Source organism: Mastacembelus armatus, chromosome 1 (genome assembly GCF_900324485.2).
Source record: "Mastacembelus armatus chromosome 1, fMasArm1.2, whole genome shotgun sequence".
Taxonomy (NCBI): domain Eukaryota; kingdom Metazoa; phylum Chordata; class Actinopteri; order Synbranchiformes; family Mastacembelidae; genus Mastacembelus; species Mastacembelus armatus.
The window spans coordinates 17,248,240-17,266,772 of NC_046633.1; the positions used below are offsets into that span (position 1 = coordinate 17,248,240).

The 18,533-nt window shown below is 38.9% G+C and overlaps 1 protein-coding gene across 1 annotated transcript; it reads right to left on the reverse strand.

Annotated features, from left to right (window-relative positions):
• Positions 1-536: 536 nt before the first annotated feature.
• On the reverse strand, positions 537-16,565 carry chrna6 (cholinergic receptor, nicotinic, alpha 6). The gene is made up of 8 exons (XM_026303276.1): positions 16,508-16,565; positions 9,551-9,690; positions 9,001-9,045; positions 6,587-6,696; positions 5,342-5,549; positions 3,863-4,474; positions 2,909-3,178; positions 537-662 (listed from the first exon to the last, which is right to left on the reverse strand). Exons 1-8 carry the CDS (start codon positions 16,563-16,565, stop codon positions 537-539), a joined length of 1,569 nt encoding a protein of 522 aa, XP_026159061.1.
• Positions 16,566-18,533: the final 1,968 nt, after the last annotated feature.

Consider the following 18,533-nt stretch of genomic DNA (forward strand, 5'->3'; position numbering starts at 1 on the left):
CACTAAGCTCTCTACACACAAAAAATGAACATGAAAGTTCAACTTTATATTCATGCTATTTGACTATTAGAGTATAACTTATTTTCTTGTATTGATTTAAAAATAATGGATGGAAATAAAACTTTGCATCAAATCAATATATTTGGTCCTTGATGACCAAATAAGATTTCTTTAAAATAATTAATTTTACTGAATTATTCTCTTGCTTTAAGAAGACTATCCAAAGGCAAGGGGCAGTGCAGTTTTGGTTATTATGCAGGTTTTAGGAAAAATAATCAGTCATGAAAAGGATGATATTAAGGCATTGCAACCTTTTTATCTGTTATGAAATTTTCAAGCTAGAAAATCATAAAAATAAACTTCACTTTGCTCAACTTTGCTGTTTACTGTGAAACGCAAGAAGCAAAACCAGCACACCAAATAGTGCAGTTGGACTCAAACATCTGGTTTCTGATTGGTCAAGTGAGAATGGAGAGTTAGTGACTTGTTCAGGATTGGTTGACACAGGGTGGCGGCAAACCCTGACTGATCAGCTGTTATGAGACAAAGCCAAAAAGAGGCTGGAGGAAGAGGCCCACGGTTCCCAGGACGCACACCGTCACAAACACCCAAAGGAAGATTCTATCAATCACCATGGCAACATACTTCCAGTCATCCTCCACCTGTGAGCGAGGAAGGGGATACAGCAAAAAGCGTGAGAAGACAGAGGAAAGTGACATTGGTGACAAATGAAAAGTGAAACGTGGGGAGAAAGTTTTTAAAAAGCAAGTGGAAAATCTCAGAATCTCAGGTGAGATGTGGTGGGAGTCGACAGGTGGGGATTATACAGCAGGGATGGAAAAACAGAAAAAAAAAGAGCAAGAGAGAAAATGAACTTGAACTTTTCTTGTAAACCAACAGAAAACTAATGCACATGGTAAATTACACAGGAGGAAATAACTATGATAATCATATTCAATCCATGGTGTTAAAAGACAGGATGGGCTTTTTGACAAAGCTGATTGAGCCACGAGTTTTGCATATCAAAGGCTGCTGCTTCCCCAGAGGGCGAGTTCACCCACTGTATTTATATCTGGCAGAGAGAGGAGGGAGCGCACTTGACTCACATCTGAAATGATTCAGTTCTAATTCACACCATTGTTAACAGGTTAGGCCGTGCAACAATGCTGTGCAGACCTGCAGCAAAGCTTTCCCTGGCCAACACTACATAACCATATTTCTGCATGAATGCATTATAGATGAAGTCTACTTGCTGTGTGTTTACTTTGGTGGTGGTTGATTTATATAACAATGGAATATTTATTTTTATTTTATTTTAAACAGTTCAGAGTATAGTAGGGCAGAGCTGACTATGGGAAACTGGTCTCTAGGCTGTAATATATGCTCACAGCAGCCAATATGGAGTAATAATTTTAAATCAGACAGATATATGACCACCTTCTTTCTTTAAGTTACTGTCTCAGGCATGTCACAGGAAATTCTCTATAATAAAATGAAACAGCTGCAAGATGCCATCTGAGTATTACTTTCTATTTTTATGTGCTTTCTTCTTAATATGAAATAAGAAATGGATTAGTATTTAAGAAGGGAAAATGAATCTGGAGTGCCAGGTGCCAACCTCTGTACTGCATATTTGAAGCTCACACATAATCTGTGAAAATTACTTAAGTATCCATGCTCATGATGAATTTTCCTCCACGTGTTCATAATAAATGAGTCTGTTGTCATGGCTCTGATCCCTTGCATGCTGCAGAAGGACTGGATAATTTTTAGTTTTTTGTACCTGTCACAGGGGGTTTGGTCAAAATCTGATAGGCCTTTTTATCTGCAGATATTCTGACATGTAATAATATGAAAAATACAAGTGTAAATACATTTTACTGAGTGAGGAAAATGTCATTGCTGAAACAAATATTGGATGGAAATAAGAACCAAACTGTAAAAAAAAAAAAACAAACAAACACAGGATTAACCCCTGTGATGTTGCAGGTTGGTGGAACTCATGCACACCAAAAGAGCCTGGATACTGTTTCATTAAATAACATTTTTTTGGCAGATAGTTTTGCTCAAAAGCAAACGTAAACTCCACTGAATGGAACAAGAGCTAGATTTTATCACAGCACCCCACGGTTCCCAAACAAACAGTTTTGTGTTCAGAGCTCTGTCCTGATTTTCAGGTGCAGTCCTATCACACGCTAACAGCTTTACAGGCTTCATCTCTTCTCCTGGTGGTTTTTGTTTTTCAGATGTGACAAGGTCATCACACCACCTGTCTGGTAGTGATTATCATTAACAGTCTTGCGGATTAAAACTGGCATTTGGTGTGTTTGAATTTTGCTGCTATTTAATCTTAATCTTTTATAACAAAACATTTGTTTCCCTCCGCAGTTGTGTTTTCCTTATTGTTTTATTTTAGCCAAAGTTGGTATTAAGTATAACTTTACTGCTTTCACCAAATCTGTCATTTAAAGCTATTTATCACAATTATTATACTAATGGACAGAATGCATATTTGAATAAATAGAGGTTTGCATTGTATTATTAGTATGTTCAACGTTTAATGGTATGGTTGCTTTACGTGCATGTCAACAAATAATTTTTGGAATGTGATTAATGTAAAGAATGCTTGTTTACTTCAACTCCTCAGTGAATTTAATTTATTATAAGCGGCTCAAAAAATGAAGGGAAACCTTCAGAATCATCACAGTACAATCTTCAGGCATATCAGCATGTCCATTTAGAAAGCACAAGATATTGTGAATCAGTTTCACCTGCTCTGGTGCAAATCAAAGCAACAACAGGTGCAATGGATAGGCAAAAGCAAGACAACCCCTAAAAAGGGAACGGTTTTACATCTTATTTTTGACTTGTAGTCAGCTGCAGTGAAGTTAAGAATGACTCGACTCACCTCTTTCGCCTTGTTGCGACTCCTCATGTTTTCAGCGATGTACTTGACGCTTTCGATGGCCTGTTTGATCTCAGGTGACACCATAGAAAAGGCCACCACTGTGTTGACGCCCTGGGGACTCAGCTGACGTGTCATCTTGCTTGTGTCTGTCGTTTCTGAGGGCTCCTTGCCATGTTGGCAGGGGCAAGGGCATTTCTTCCCAGTGCAACCCTCCACGGATGAGAAGTTACTGTCCCCAAACTCCAGACAGTTGAGGGAGCCGCTGCTGACCTGCTGGGGATCAGATTAAGTTTCAGATTCTGCTTCTGCCAGAGATTGTTGGTAGTAATTTCTATTTTCAGCCATTGTTTTTTCACAGGTATCTCTGGGATATATCAGTGTGATCGTACAACTGTACATAGTGATATCAACATGTTACTCTGGGGAGTGAATCTTTAAGTTGATTGTTGAGAGCTTTCTTTGTTGCAGTTATGGAATCATACTCTATATGCAGAAAAGTAGTCTGCCTGTAGAATTGCTTTGCACTGGTGTAAACCATCATTTTTCTAGTGAGAGAGGGAAAACAGGAAACTTTGCAGCAGTGCTAGTTTGGATTGTTGTTGCTACTGCCTTTTGTGGTAAACTGGGATATATTTTTCTGGGCAGGTTTAGTTTTTTTTTTCAGATTTTGTTGTGTACTGGGGGCATAAACCTTTGCATTTGGTTCTTTGCCACACAATCATGTGCATGATGATGTGATCCGGGTGAGCAACACCATCAGATTTGAAACTTTCACCCTGTCACAGACAGAATATTTGTTTTAATAAAGAAACCATAGCTGTCTTTGGTGAGGGCGGTTGCTACTCCAGACCTTCTAGTTGACCTTCAAGTGATGTAGCCTAGTATTTCTGTAGTTTATTGAAGATGACACTGGTCAAGGGGACAAGAGGATGCCAGTGCATAAAGACTATTTACCTGCATCAAGCTATTCTTCCTCTTCTTCCCTCCTTTTCCTCCTCCGCCTCCTCCTCCCCCTCCAGCTCCTCCTGCCTCCCCACTGCTGTCCAACCCCCCAGCCTTGCTGTCTTCATCAACTGGTCTCCGCATCAGCATAATCCTTGGCAGCACTTTGAGAAAAACAGAGCGCACCCAACCTGGCATCGTGTGGGTCATTGGTGTGCGGTAGTGTACATTCAACACAAACACAGTAATGACGATGCTGAGTGTGACGAAGATCATTGTGAAGAGCAGGTACTCTCCAATGAGTGGAATGACCAGCGACGTGGAGGGGATGGTCTCAGTGATAACAAGGAGGAACACAGTGAGGGAGAGCAGGACGGAGATACAGAGCGTGACCTTCTCTCCACAGTCAGATGGGAGATAGAAAACCAGCACTGTGAGGAAAGAGATGAGGAGGCAGGGGATGATGAGGTTGATGGTGTAAAAGAGTGGCAGCCGCCGGATGTAGAAGGAGTAGGTGATGTCTGGGTAGATCTCCTCACAGCAGTTGTACTTGATGTCATGCTTGTATCCTGGAGCATCAATGATTTCCCACTCGCCACTTTCCCAGAAGTCTTTTAGGTTCACCTGGGAGATAGATAATCTTAAAATCAAGCCCCATTATGATTTAAATGATTTAACCACGCAACAACATACAGTGTCAATTTGCCATTGTTCATGTTTTTGTTATTTACACTTTCTTTCTCACCACTGTAGTTTTAAGTAAATAGCCATAACCATAGAGTTATATAGAGTATCAGGAGGTGAAAAGGAAATTAGGGAGAAAATGCAAAATATTAAAGTGTTATTTTCACTGGATTTGTATTTAGAATACACCTGCTAAAAGATGTCTGCAGGTGGTACTCCTGTGACTTAGTAGCATAGTTTCATTAAAAAAAAGACACTAACAGGATTATAACAGTAGTGACCAAAGGCTGAAATGTCCTGATTTTTATTCCTAGTATGGGTCAAGCTTCAAAAATGCTGGGTCCTACATTCCCATAATGCTTTTCATTTGCATTTCTCATTAAACCTGCCCTGTTTCTTAAATCCAATTTAGTTTGAAATCAAGATCCCTAGTTGGTGACATGGATGGTTTCCCCCCAACAGTCCAAACACATGCAGTTAAATAGGTTAATCGGTTACTCTAAATTGCCCAGAGGTGTGAATGTGAGTGTTTGTCTCTATGTGTCAACCCTGTGATTGACTGGTGAACCCCACCTCTAGCCCAGTGGATGAGTGGATAGATTAGAGGTAGAGCTTACATTTATAAGTAAACTGACCTTTTTTATGTAAAATCAAGAGAAAACCTTTACTGTGTCCTGCAGTAAATACGTACATGCAGTATCTGATCAGATGACTGATTTCCTGTACTTAGGACAGAAGACATAATTATAAAATATATCAGGAGATCATAAATAGTTGCCAGACTCAAATGAAGTCACAAAGACTGACCTTGGACCCAATAAGTACCAGGTCAATCTTGGCTTTGTCATAGGTCCAGGAACCGAACTTCATGGAGCAGTTCTGATAGTCAAAGGGGAAGTAGGTAATGTCCATGGGGCAGGAGGATTTGAAAATGGCTGGAGGAACCCAAGTGATGGTACCATCAAACTTCAGCAGAGCCTTGGTCTTATCCTCCACCAGGAAATCACCTACAGCGCTGTATATGATGTTAGGGTGTGTACAGTACAATCAAGCAGAAATATTACCATGGCAGAGAAAGCATGAGGACACATGATGCAAACATATGTGGGTTTGGAAAAGGACACAGACATTAGAGGGAAGTAGAGATGCCAAACAATGAGAAGAAAGCCGAGAAGAAAATGAAAGACATGAACACAAAAGAGGGGAGAAAATAAAAAGGTGAGGTTACTGAGGAAAGAGTAAAGGTAAAAAGTAAAGGAAAGAGCATTAAGAAAAAAGGACAGCAGAAAATGAAGCTGTAATACACGTTATTGTGAAATACAAAATTGTCATTGATTGAACATTATGAGTCACTGTTGTATGTAGAAAGAAATGAGTCCACAATTAAGTGCAGTGAAAGTGAAGGAATGGAGCAGAGCACAAAATGACCTTAAACAATAGACAATCATGTTAGCATATTTTAGTTTAATTACAGTGCTCTTTTGAATGGTATAGCAGCTGAAGGTATAAAAGCCATTTGTGCTTCAGAAATGTGGACACTGATGAAATAATTTGCTGATGTTAATAGCACAAATTATCGTGATAAAATTAGGATTTTTTTTGCCAGTGCCTTCCAAGTTCACTGGCTGTATTCATTTGTCTGCTGATGAGATGAATTTCAAATCCTGTAGTCACTCATGTTTTAGCTGTTTCTCCTGCAAAACCTGAAGGAAATCGGCAGCTAAATTCTCTCCTGTGTACAACAGACTGGTGGCTAACGTTGTCTACTGTCTAAAGCTGGGCAGCTAGGGTGTAGGGAGTTTAGCAGACGTTTTAGTTTTTGATGAAAACAGCAGCCTGCTGCTGCTGCTGCTGCTAACAAAGTTGATGAGATCTGGTGAGATAGTAACAGTAAGATTACAGGTTCCATAACCAAAACAAAAAGAAGCTAAACCACTACACACAATTGAAAGGAACCACAGAACTGAACATTATTTCACTGTGGTTTCATGAGTGATGCCTTTAAAAAGGTATTGCTAAAATAAAAAATGACTGGTTCAGTCAAGGTCTCACTTGTTATAGAGCACAATATCCGGTCTCCAGATCTTGTTTGATGGAACTCTAATGAACTCAATCCCATCAAACTCCGCCGGCGCCCATCGCAGCTTGTAGTCATTCCAAATCTGGAGGAGAAAAACATTCACAGCATGCTGAAGTGTCAATCTTCTGTTTTGTGTTTTGCATTGTATACCGCAGACAGTTTTAGTCACTGGAGACATCCCCTTTCGTGAGAATATTTGAAAATGCTTTATTTATACTGCAGGCAGAACTTCCCTCGATGTTTTACATTACAGCCAAATGAGGATATTATGGCTAAAAAAATCTAATGTTTATAGTCAGAGGCATGAGTTTCACTTGGAATGCCTTCAATGCTTTCACACCAAGAATCGAGCAAATGTGTATTTTTTGATGCAAGTCCTTCTGGGATTAGAGTCAGATTGTGGCAGTTCTGAAAGCACATAACACAGCTACAATAGTCACATCTGAATAAGAGCAGCTCAGAGAGATGGGAGTAAATGAAAGCCTAGCTTACTGACAGAAATAAAGGATGTGTGTTTTTTGCTATTCTGTCAACGTACCTGTGTGTCACAGTTCCATGAGTCACAGATCCATTAGTCCTGACTATTTGCATGACTTTATTCATTAGCAAGGGGGATTAACACCCAACCAAGACTTGGAAGCTGTTTAATTACCCACTTCACACTACCATTAACATTTATCTGGACATATAAGTCCTGACAGGTCAAAGTGTATGGCCGATTGTTTAAAATATCACTACACCCAGTCTACATTTGCTTTCTATTACATTCCAGTAATGAGAAAACCATGTAGTGGCTAAATAACTACAAGTATATTTGGGACACCACTGGTGTATACTTGGGACAAAAAATGGATTATATGTAACTTCTTAAACTAAACTAAACTGTACTCTCTTATTGTGTTGTACCAATCCTTGAGACACTGGAGAGTGTTAATCTCTGCTAAGCGACAGAACATCCAATCAGCCAACAAATTACCTGTTGGGGTCCCTGGCCCCAGATATTAAGTATGTCATCCTGAAATAAATGCCCTGATATAAATAAAAGCGGTCAGCCTGGGAGAAAACTAATAAAACAACAAAAAATCCAACAAATATAGTACATGTTTAAAAAAAGGCCAGCCTGCAAATATATATACACTCAAAATTCATTAAAACATAAATAACAGAGATTGAATGAACTGATTTATTTATTTCTGTAGATATCCATTTATTTAGGAATACATTTGTTTAATTGTCTCTAGTTTTATTTGGGGAGATTTATTTGACTTTTCACATAATATCACATTCTCTTATTTCTGTATGTATTATTAAAATTATGAACCATCTTGCTTGTGAGGCTTAACCTTTAATCATTTCTGTACATTATTGAGTGGTTTATGAAGAATAAATAAAAAAACAAAATGAAATAAAAATGAAAAATCAGAAAAAAGGATCCAAGATAAGGAGCAGAGATAGGATGAGATATTAAATTCTTTTTGAACTGTTCCTTTATTGTGTTGCAAGCACATGTGAACCTAAAATATTTAAGCCTAAAAAAGTCACTAATTTAATGAGTCAATGTTAAAAATATCTCTCTGTAGTTTTACAATATTGCGTACTGTTTAAAGTTAAGCTCTCTTGTTTATATAAAATAAATAAGTGAGTCTGGTTTTATGGAGATTAAAGCAAACACATTTAGAAAGAGAGTACGTGTTACAGAAGGATTCCCCTGCTGTGCTGCTGCAGAACAGATGCAATAAAGCCACTGGGGGAGGAAGGGGGAAGGGGGCTTCCTAAAATGGCTTCAACTATAAACCCACTGGCTGAGATTCAAAGTCTTTTTCAGTGACATGGGTGTTTACACGGCTTCTCATTAGTGATGCCCTGTTATAAATACACAGCTTGGTTATTAGAAACAACAGAGGACACCAACCTACACAGGCCTTTTAATGCATTTTAACTGGAGAGCCCACATATCATAGAATGATGTTACCCAAATCAGCATCCAACAGCAGCTGTGGCCATGTAGTACAATTAGTCACAAATTTAAATCATGACGCTATCTGTGCTGTTTGTAAGGTTTATGAAGACTGGGTACAAGAGAAAGAAAAGGAGAACAACAACAACAGAAAAGTCTCAGTTTGGAGTACAGACACAAAACATGTGCTATGTGGGAGGACAGCTGGCTGACTGAGGTCAAGAGTTCAGGGGGTGGGACTATAGATCTGCAGAGAGACAGAGTGTGACTAAGCATAACACTAACATCGATCGCCAGTTAACTGCAGTCATGTCTATATCTTCTTTTTTTTTTTGTTCACCTGTTCCCTCTTTTTATCTTCATTCACAACTTTTTAGAACATTTGAGGGATGGGTCTGTGTATGGGTGTGTGTACACATGTGTACTTACATGCCTTAGCCATAAATTTGTTTCCATGATCTGATTCACCTCATCCTGCAGAGACACAGACGACAAACAGTGCTTGTTAGCTAGGAGAAATGTGTGTGTGTGTGTGCATTAGAAAGAATGTGTGTTGTTTGCACAGCAGGTGAATTGACTTCAAGAAAAGTGCACCCTAGTGGAGGTTTATATAGTTATATATAATTTATATTGTTTTATATAGAAAAAATTATAACCAGCTATAAAACCCCCCAAAATCCCCTAAAGGAACCTGAGCTTGTCCTCTGATGGCGAGTTAATAATCCCTTCCTCACTAGCTTTCATTTATGACCAATTCAGTTTTGATTTGAAGTCCTGTGATTCTCTGAATGCAACATAAACCCTTTACAAGCATGCATGAACCACATACTTTACACAAGATTGAAAACATTGTGACATGCATGTCCTCAAACTCAAGGATGAGGCTGAACAGCATGTGCAAAGACACTTGAAGATAAACACCTTTGTGTGTTTGTCTATGTGTGTGCACGCGCACAGGTACGAGGGTGAGGTTGCTTACAACTTTAACCAGCTGGGAGATGGACACCTCGAACTCCACAGTCACAGGGTCGGAGACATTCTCTACTGGTCTGATGAACTGGTTGTATCTTCTGAACAGCTTCCTGAACAGTCGGTCCTCTGCTTTAGATGAGAAACAGTCTGAGGGAGCAGGACAGAGAAGAGAGATACGTGTGAATGAAATTACCACCATTGGTCCTACAGCTTTTCAGTTAAATGCAGATGTTAAACCACTATTTAACAAACACAACCTTAAAAACAGATCATCACTGGCAGCAAAAACTTCACCTCTTATTTGTCATTTTCTGACAAAATTCAATACCATTGAAACCACAAAGTTCACATCAACCAAAACTCCTTCAGTGGCAATTGGCTCATTTTTTTTCTATCAGCTGATCCCTATGCAGCTTTTTGATACTGAATCTTATCACACTGCCAACCGCTAATCAGAGTAACATGTTATTTACTACGACAGTGTATACATTTTTCTTGCTTAGAATCTTTTCTGCCTCAAGGTCATGGCCAAATACTTTGAGGAGGGCTTCAGTCCCACGTGGTAGCAGTGAATGTAGCCTGCTTCGGTACAGTATAGAGTCATTTCTATTAGAAATCATTGTAACTGACCTGAATTCATGTGGAATTAAACATCTACTGCTGTTCATCATTCAGTGGACTATCACTTTAAAAGCCCCAAAAGTAAAACCATCTGCTTATTTAGGTAGCTTTATGGACAGGTGGTGTATTACCATATCCAAGACATCCTAGAATAGAATCTCATTTAAGCTCAAACAGACATGTAATATCTAAATGGAGATAAATCACGGTGACAAGCATGTCCTCGTCTCTTCTCCTGAGTAATAGAAAACATACATAGGTAGGTGTTGGCAGCTGTTGGGGTTCTTCCTGTACAAAAACATGATTTATTATAATTTACTTAAATATAGGTCTGTGTTTGACTAAACTGCCAGGTCTTACTTACTAATTATCTAAGAAGGAACCTAAAAATACACAATATCAGCATGTCTACTTAGTGGAAAATCCATAGCAAGCTATTTTAACATAGTTCAGAGGAGTTGCCTGCATCCTGGCAATCAGGTATACATTTGCAAGAGGAGTGGGAGGAGCTTCTGGTTGCACATATTTCTGTATTTCCATTTTAAAATTTTAACATTCTAACACTGGGGCCTCTCAGATAATGTACAATGCTAAAGGTTAAATTATTGTGTAAATCTTTTAAAAGCATTGATAACATACTAACATCTTACTTTTTACTTTCCTAACTTCTATTAGCTGTATTTGTTTTCTGAATATTTCCTACTGCTGCTGGTTCACACTGAATCATCCAACTGGGAAAATATAGTGTAGCTTTTAATGGGAAGCAGCCACAACAAATGCAACGTATTTATCCTCCCGGTTACTTCGACAGCAGATCAGTTTTAAATGTTGCAGAGAGTAACAAGACAGGAAGAAGCAACCACAGGGAGCTGTTAGATGAAAAGCTGGAAACAACGAGCTGCAAACCTCCAACTCCTCAGCAAGCTAACAATTTACAATTTACTGTGTCTTGCTGCTGCTTTAAAACTACTCATACCATGTGCAGCATCAGTTTATAGTTAGTGTTGACTGAGTTCTTTATTAAAATAACAAACTTGTTTGGTTAAACAGATGCATCATTTGCTTTTCTGTTGTATTTTTGCCGGAGTAGCTGAGTAGTAGCTGTGTAAAACTGCAGCTGCTGTCACCACAGTAACACCTGCCTCTAATTCAGTTACAATGGTTAGCACTCATGCAATTGTGTTGTGATGATCACGCACTCCTCCTCATTCAAAACCCTCCTTTAGTGCGCTCTGAGGTGTTGTGCAGACACCGTGCTTGCTGCCCATCACCCTCTATAAATAGTTCAGTACCACAGGTTGTTGGGCAGCTGGATTAGAAGGAAGAAATGCAGAAAGAGACAAAGAAAGCAAGAACAAAACCACAGACGCTACAGGATCGGCGAGACAGAGTCATAGTCTTTCACACAGGAGAATGTTGCAGCACACCTGAAAGACACTGGCAGATTTTGCCTTGAGGTGTTTCATTGTTTTTTTCCCCTTTAAGCTCTTTTTAAGCAATATCCCCACTTGACTAAAATCAAACAAACTTTTGTTTGGAATAGTTGAGAGGAAAATCTTTGTAGAAGGCCTTTAAGTCCTAATGCTGAAAGTGTTGACCCTATTACATCAATATCTCTCACTCAAAGGCAAAAGATAACCCTCGTCACGGAAACAACAATGACACCAGAAACCCAGCTGTGTCTGAACTCCTGGTGACAGCGCTCTGGTGCGGATGACAAGAAGAAGAAAAAAAGACAAGGAGAGGAGAGGAAGTAGAGACAGTCTGAAAGTAAAATCTTCTTAAGATGTCACTCAGAAGATTATGTGGATCCAGACTTCCTAACCTTCTGTCTGCTAGCTGCCTAGCAGGGGCTAATGCTATGCTAAATCGAGTTTAACAGAGGCATGGTATTGGCACCATGGATTTACATGTGATCCATGATTGCCAAAAAAAAACTGAAGAATTTAAAAAAAAAAACATTTCAATAAAATAAATGTTGACAGTTGTATTTTTTTGGATAAGTACAGGGAACATAGAAAGTAGGGAAGAAAGAAGAAAAGTAATTTTTAATTACAAGAGAAAAGAAGTGGAGAAATTAGATGGACATGGGGCTTCATCTACTTGTGAGTATAATTAAAAAAGGCAGAGCTGCTTTCTGTTACACGTCCACTCACTAAACCAGCCCTTTGATCAAAACAGAATCCTACACTCACACATGCGCTGATGTATTCACATGCAAAAAAGACACATTGGACATGGTCAAATGAATTTCATCTTGGAAATCATAAAAGAACCAACTATGACTGAAAATGAGCCACAGGTTCTATCCACTCTTATCTTGATTTATCACATTTAAGCTTGAACCTTTGTACATTGACATTCACTGTCGACAACTGTTAGCATGCTGATATTTGCAATTACTTCTGTGCCTAACTACAATATCACAAAGCCAGTAGCATAGCTGTAGACTCTTGTTCATTAATGGCTGAAAATATCTTCCTGATTGAAGTTTTTAAAAAAAATTTAAAAAAAACGACAAGGCAGTTACAGTTTATAAGAAAGAAAAAGAGAGGGAAGAGGATTAGTGATTAGTCAGCAGATTGTAGTTTACACTTGATGCACTAAAAAGTACAGTATCAATTATTCAATTCAATGTGCAGAATCTGTCACAACTCACTTTCAGAGAAACTTATTTTAAATATAGACCATGTGAGATATTTAATGCACCCGAGACATGTTGGCTGGAGGGCAACTTGAATAGTGTAAAAAAAAAAAAGATCTGAAGATAAATGTCATATGGGGCGGTGATGGAGCGTGAATATGAGAAGGAAGGATGGAGAATGTGGGGAGGCAGGAGGAGAGCAGTAAAGGATGGATAATGAGTTATGGAGAAGAAGAGACCATTTTATAGGCTGTTTTAGCGGGTGCTATACGAACCATTTAGCCTTCATTCTCCCCTGAGCACGCAAGTGCTTTTAAAGGAGAGTGTGTGAGAGAGACAGAGCGGGAGTGAGAGACAGCGTTGAAAGTGTCTTTACATCTTTATTATGTACAAAGCTTGTATGGGAAACACTATATAAACAAGTAATTGCATTTACAATGTGCTGCAATGCTCTGCTGGAACTGTTTTAATTTTATACCAGAAAAGGAGAGTTGAAATGAGCTGAATTCAAATGACAGATTGAACTACAAAGGGAAAGTAAAGAGAGGGAGACAGATGACAGAAGAGACAGATAAACTGAGTGAGATGAAGTGGAAATCTGATGACAGCAACAGAACCTGTGTGATTTGTTAGTGAGAAACTGTGGTGCACAAAGGAACAGGAAAGTGTGAGAGATATATAGGACAGGGGAACAGGGATAAAACTTGGTGTGTGTGTGTGTGTGTGTGTGTGTGTGTGTGTGTGTGTGTGTGTGTGTGTGTGTGTGTGTGGCCAGTAAACAGAGTAGGAAGAACTGTGTGTTTCGTTCCTTTCTTTCATTTTCAGCACATATATACATTAATATAGGTCTAGTATGGTTCTATTAAAAGTCACATGACATTCAAACAAGGTGGCACATGTATCTGTTCGTTCTTACATTTTCCCATAGAAAGAGTATCACCTTCAAAGTGAGCAGATCAAACATCATTCCTCCAAGGCATGCTCATCAAAAATGTGTTTCATGATTTTCATGTGAGGTCTTATGTAAAAGAATCATTCAACCTTTATAGTCCTGCAGCTCATTTAACATGCTGCATTGATAGGTGAAAATGAGACCCTGAAGTGGTCACTCAATTCTCTCGGGGTTAAGAAAGTGTCACCTTGGACCATCCAGAGAAATTTAGGTTTCAGAAATGTGTGAATTTAAATCATATATATATGTGTGTATATATGTATGCTATTTGTTAAACTCAGAAAACCGTGTTTGCATATATTATCAAACATGGTTCAAATGTTGCTTAGTAAATGTCATTAAAACTATTAAATCTGATGAACAGGCTGAGCGTTGATTGCAGTATTGTGAAGCTGCAGTGTGAGGTGTTCTCAACACATTTATCGATGACTCAGTTTGTGTTTAGCCACGCCCCCTCTGCTCTGTGTTCTGCTCTATAAATGTTACTGTGATTTAAGCCTTGTTACCACACAGTCACACACACACACACACACACACACGGACACTCACACCTCATCACCACAGTTCACTGACTGGATCATCAGTCATGCATTCAAACACATTAAAAGGGCAGCTTTTGTTTGAACACAAAAAACAACATTGTGAATACACCTACAGACTGACCTAACACACACACACACTGGCACATTTTGGAACCATTTAAAGCAAAAGATCCTCTGTGTATGTGTACATGCTGTTTACTCTTAGCACAGGGGACCTCTATGTGCATATTAGTTTTTGTATGTGCAATTTGATGCTAAAACAAAAACAGGTAAAGGCACAGTCAGTAAAATTTACCAACATTCTGCCCTGAAAAAAATGAAATTATTTTACAGCATAAATGTGGACGCTAGATAAGTGGTAATCAGAGTCCTCACAAATCCTAGACAGTCTCAGAGTGGTGCGTTTTGTGGTGTGGTCATGTAATATTTCTACTAAACTTAATGAATTCACCTTGAATCGCTTGCTAATTTGCATGGAGCTTTAAAATATGCAAAAATGTGTCGGGAATTGTGAGTGTGGTTAACTCAAACTAGAATTGTTTCAGTTTTGGAGGCTGTGGTTTGTGGTGCTATTGAACTGTGCTGCATTATACAGTAAATAAACAAAGGTTTCAGTTTTTTGCCTCTCACTCATACAAATGAGGTGAACAAAATAATAGAAATTAATTAAATAATTCATTACAGAAAAGTAAATAAAAGTACAGTTTAATTGAAACCTCCCCAAAATCTGAATATCTATATATTACATACAAGTTAATGAAAATTAAAAAAATATATTATTAATTTTTGAAATGCATACATGAGTTATATTACATATATGTATATATATATATATATATATATATATATATGACAATGCAAATTAAACATAAATCTGCAAATTGTGAGTAAATTGTGGAAGATACCATCCATGTCCATTAGCATGCTAATGTGCTAGCTGGCTAATATTAGCTAGGTAGCCCTCCAGTAATCACCAGTAGCTTTAGGAGCATTCAAGATTATTCAGCTTAAAGGGCAGAAGTCTCTTTGTCTTCAGCAATGTGAACATTTTCACATGTACAGACTCAGGGTCAGGTTCACAACTTTCCATAAACATTTATAAGTAACTATGTGTCTCTGAAAATCGAGAGATTGGGGGGGGGGGGTGAGACAGTGAGAGAAGGAGTGAAATACATACAGGCAGCTCAGGCCAAGAGGATATGGAATAAAGATTGTATGTAGAGGACGATAAACCATGAAAGAGCCTGTGTGCCACCTTGCATAATTTAGACAGCTGCTATTTATGCCCATGGAGCAAACGTTTACATTAATGTTCTGACATGCTGCAGCATAATTACCATCTCTCTGCATCTATTCCACACAGTGGCTCCAGTTCAGATGCAGTTTCTCTCCCTCAGCTGGTCAGTGATAAAGTCACTGGATGCATTTCAGTAATAAATCCTTCATCCTTTCCTCCTTCCCTCAATTCCTTTCTTCCTTATTCCTTCCCCCTTCCTGTCCAAAGAGCACACGTCACTCAATGCAACTTTCATTCATTATATTTGGGGGTGGATAATATTATCAGATTTATCTAAAGAAGAACAAAAAGCAATAAGAAGTTTGTTAATCTGAAATGCCTGCAGACTGCCCATCTAGGCTGAGCAATACATATGTGTCTTCTATCCAAACAAAACACAGGCCCCCTATAGCCCTGAACTGAATCTGTAAACAAATAATCTGTTTTGGTTTCCTGAAATCACGCCTCATGCCTCATAACAAAATTTGCATTAATAAAAATTCATTTGCTTTTCACTTGAATTCTTTTGCATTTCATTAAGTTGACCCAGTTAACGCGAAAACCAAGTCATGGATGTAGTAGGTAGTTTAATCCTTCGGTGGTTTTAACGTTTTTTGTCATTTACAAATGAATAAAACTGAAAAAAGTTGCAAGTTTACTGTCGACCACCTTTCCAACGTAAGGCGCTTAGGCTTTTCCGCAGCTTACAAAGACCACTACCTTGGTGATCTCAGAATGAAAAGAACAGCACAAACTTATCTAGTGTAAAAGCGTTTGACTGAGCCATTCTAAAATCTCATGGTTAAGTGTCCAGACGCTGATCGACAAACCTAATATCTTTGCCACTTTAAAAAAAACAAACACCGAATCTAAAATCCCTCATATATCTGTGAAATATCATTTTTGAAGGATATATGATCATATCTTACCTTGTGTTATCAAAACCAGCAGAAGAAGCAGCAAAGTCCATCTCGCTACCGACCACATCTTTTCTTCGTGTCGTTTGGGAATCCCCTTCACTTTTTTTTTTGTCTCAGGGAACCCTGTCGGTTTAATTAGTGGGAGCCAGAAATAATGGCAAACGACGTGCGTCTATCCCTTGGTGCAGCCTGGCTCGCTCTGCGGTGCGCTCCTTCAAGATCTGATCCGAACTTGACTTGGCTCGTCCCTCCCCTATGAGCACAAAGCTTCCCTCTGGCGCATCCATATGGACTCCCCACACAGGGAGGGAAAACCGCCCCAGCACTTGCACTGAAGGAAAATAGACGTAATTTAATTCCGTGGTTGACGGGAACAGAACATATATTAATGAATAAGAGTTTAAAGTCTAAAACTAATAGTATCATTTGGTACTACTCTATAGTAACTAAAGGAAAGTGTTTTAGTGAGCGCCGACAGTTGAGTTTCAGTGAGCGCTGTCCATGGTGCTGAAATCCTCGTACCTGTCTGCACTTTATTTAGAGATTTAGATTTTATTATTCCAAGCGTTTTTACTCTTTTACGCCATGTCTGGTGACATTAAACGTGTGAATGCTAAACACAGAAATATTTAAAGTACGTCATCATCGGTCTTGACGAGCTAAAGTAGATGTTTGCATTTCTCCAGACTGTTTGTGTAGCTGTATCAAAGATTAGCGGTAGATTGTTTAGCATGCTGTATCTTTTCCAGCCGCTAAACTGCACTACTGCGCTGTGCTGAGGAGGAAACTTTGCCTGCTCCCAAACATCATTGCTGGCTCAGACGCGCTGCTGGTCTTCTATGCTCTGCAGGTCCCCGTTTACCGCCCCCAGATCCTGCTGATTAAGTTTCATTTTAGAAGGTGATTTTCTACGCTTGGTTTGACGTCATCAAACAAAGTAATTAAGGAGCCCATGCATAGCCGAGCCGAGCTGAGCCGAGCCGAGCTGAGCCGAGTCGAAATTTTTCCATGAGTTGTGAGAGAAGGAACCAGACACGATTGGGAGAAATGCCGAAACACAGACACTCAAAAGTTACCCCTTCTACCCACTACTACTACCTGCCTCTATCATATGTTAAATATATTTAATTATGGTAATCCAACACAGAGAAGTAGTCAGTAGGTCAAAACAAGCAGACATACTGTAGCTAAAGGATGTACGGACATATTATGTAGGAAAATGTATTGTCTGCCCTCTACCAGCTCCAACTTATTTTATGCGCCCATCTTGGCTGGGTCTGTGCCTAGTATGCCCATTAAGTAGTAATTCTTGCTTACAGATTTTGTGTAAACTGAGACCTCTAACTCTATCAACACCAACCAACCACTGAGCCACAGTTTAGTTTAATTACATATTACCTTTCAGTTTTGCTAAAAACATGCTGAAATCACTACAATTGAGGAATCAACAGTGATAGGTTGTGTACTTTGCAATAAATAAGAGAAAGAGCTGAACTGATTCAGTATTTTTGTATGTGGTGAAACTCATATGGCATCTGGCATATAAATATAATCTAAAGCTAGTCAGCATAAGTGTGTGTACACTAGTGTTGTAAACACACTATGTCAGGACCTCTCCCTCACTTTCAAGGCTTATCACTCAGGATAAATACAATCACCCTTCATAACAATGTCTGAGATTTGTCACAACAATCAGTACGCTCTCATTTCAACACAAGCAAAACCATCAAAACATTGTCATTTTCTTTTTTGTTTTTAGCTTTTAGAAGAAGTTTACCGAGTCTAATCCCTGCAGACAAGCACTGCATAAACAGGACAGATGAAGAAAAACAGAATAAGCACAACGGGGATAATGTGATTTTGCTGTTGCCATCTGACAACTGCTGAGCTCACAGTGTGGCGTCATGACACGCTTGTCTTCACCAGCCTTATTAGTGTAGTGGTTTAGAGAAGGAACTAGGTAAGAATCAGTGTTTCTGCCAGGATTGTTTAGCGTGACACACCATGGCCTGTTCCACTGCTCTGTCTTGAGCAA

What these genes read in the sequence shown, in the direction of transcription:
- chrna6 (XM_026303276.1), bottom strand. Translation starts at nt 16,565, where the DNA reads ATGTGGTCGGTAGCGAGATGGACTTTGCTGCTTCTTCTGCTGGTTTTG. An exon ending in GCTGGTTTTGATAACACAAG is followed by an intron (nt 9,691 to 16,507) that starts GTAAGATATGAT and finishes CTGCTCCCTCAG; the next exon opens with ACTGTTTCTCATCTAAAGCA. An exon ending in GGAAGAATAGCTTGATGCAG is followed by an intron (nt 3,179 to 3,862) that starts GTAAATAGTCTT and finishes GATCCCCAGCAG; the next exon opens with GTCAGCAGCGGCTCCCTCAA.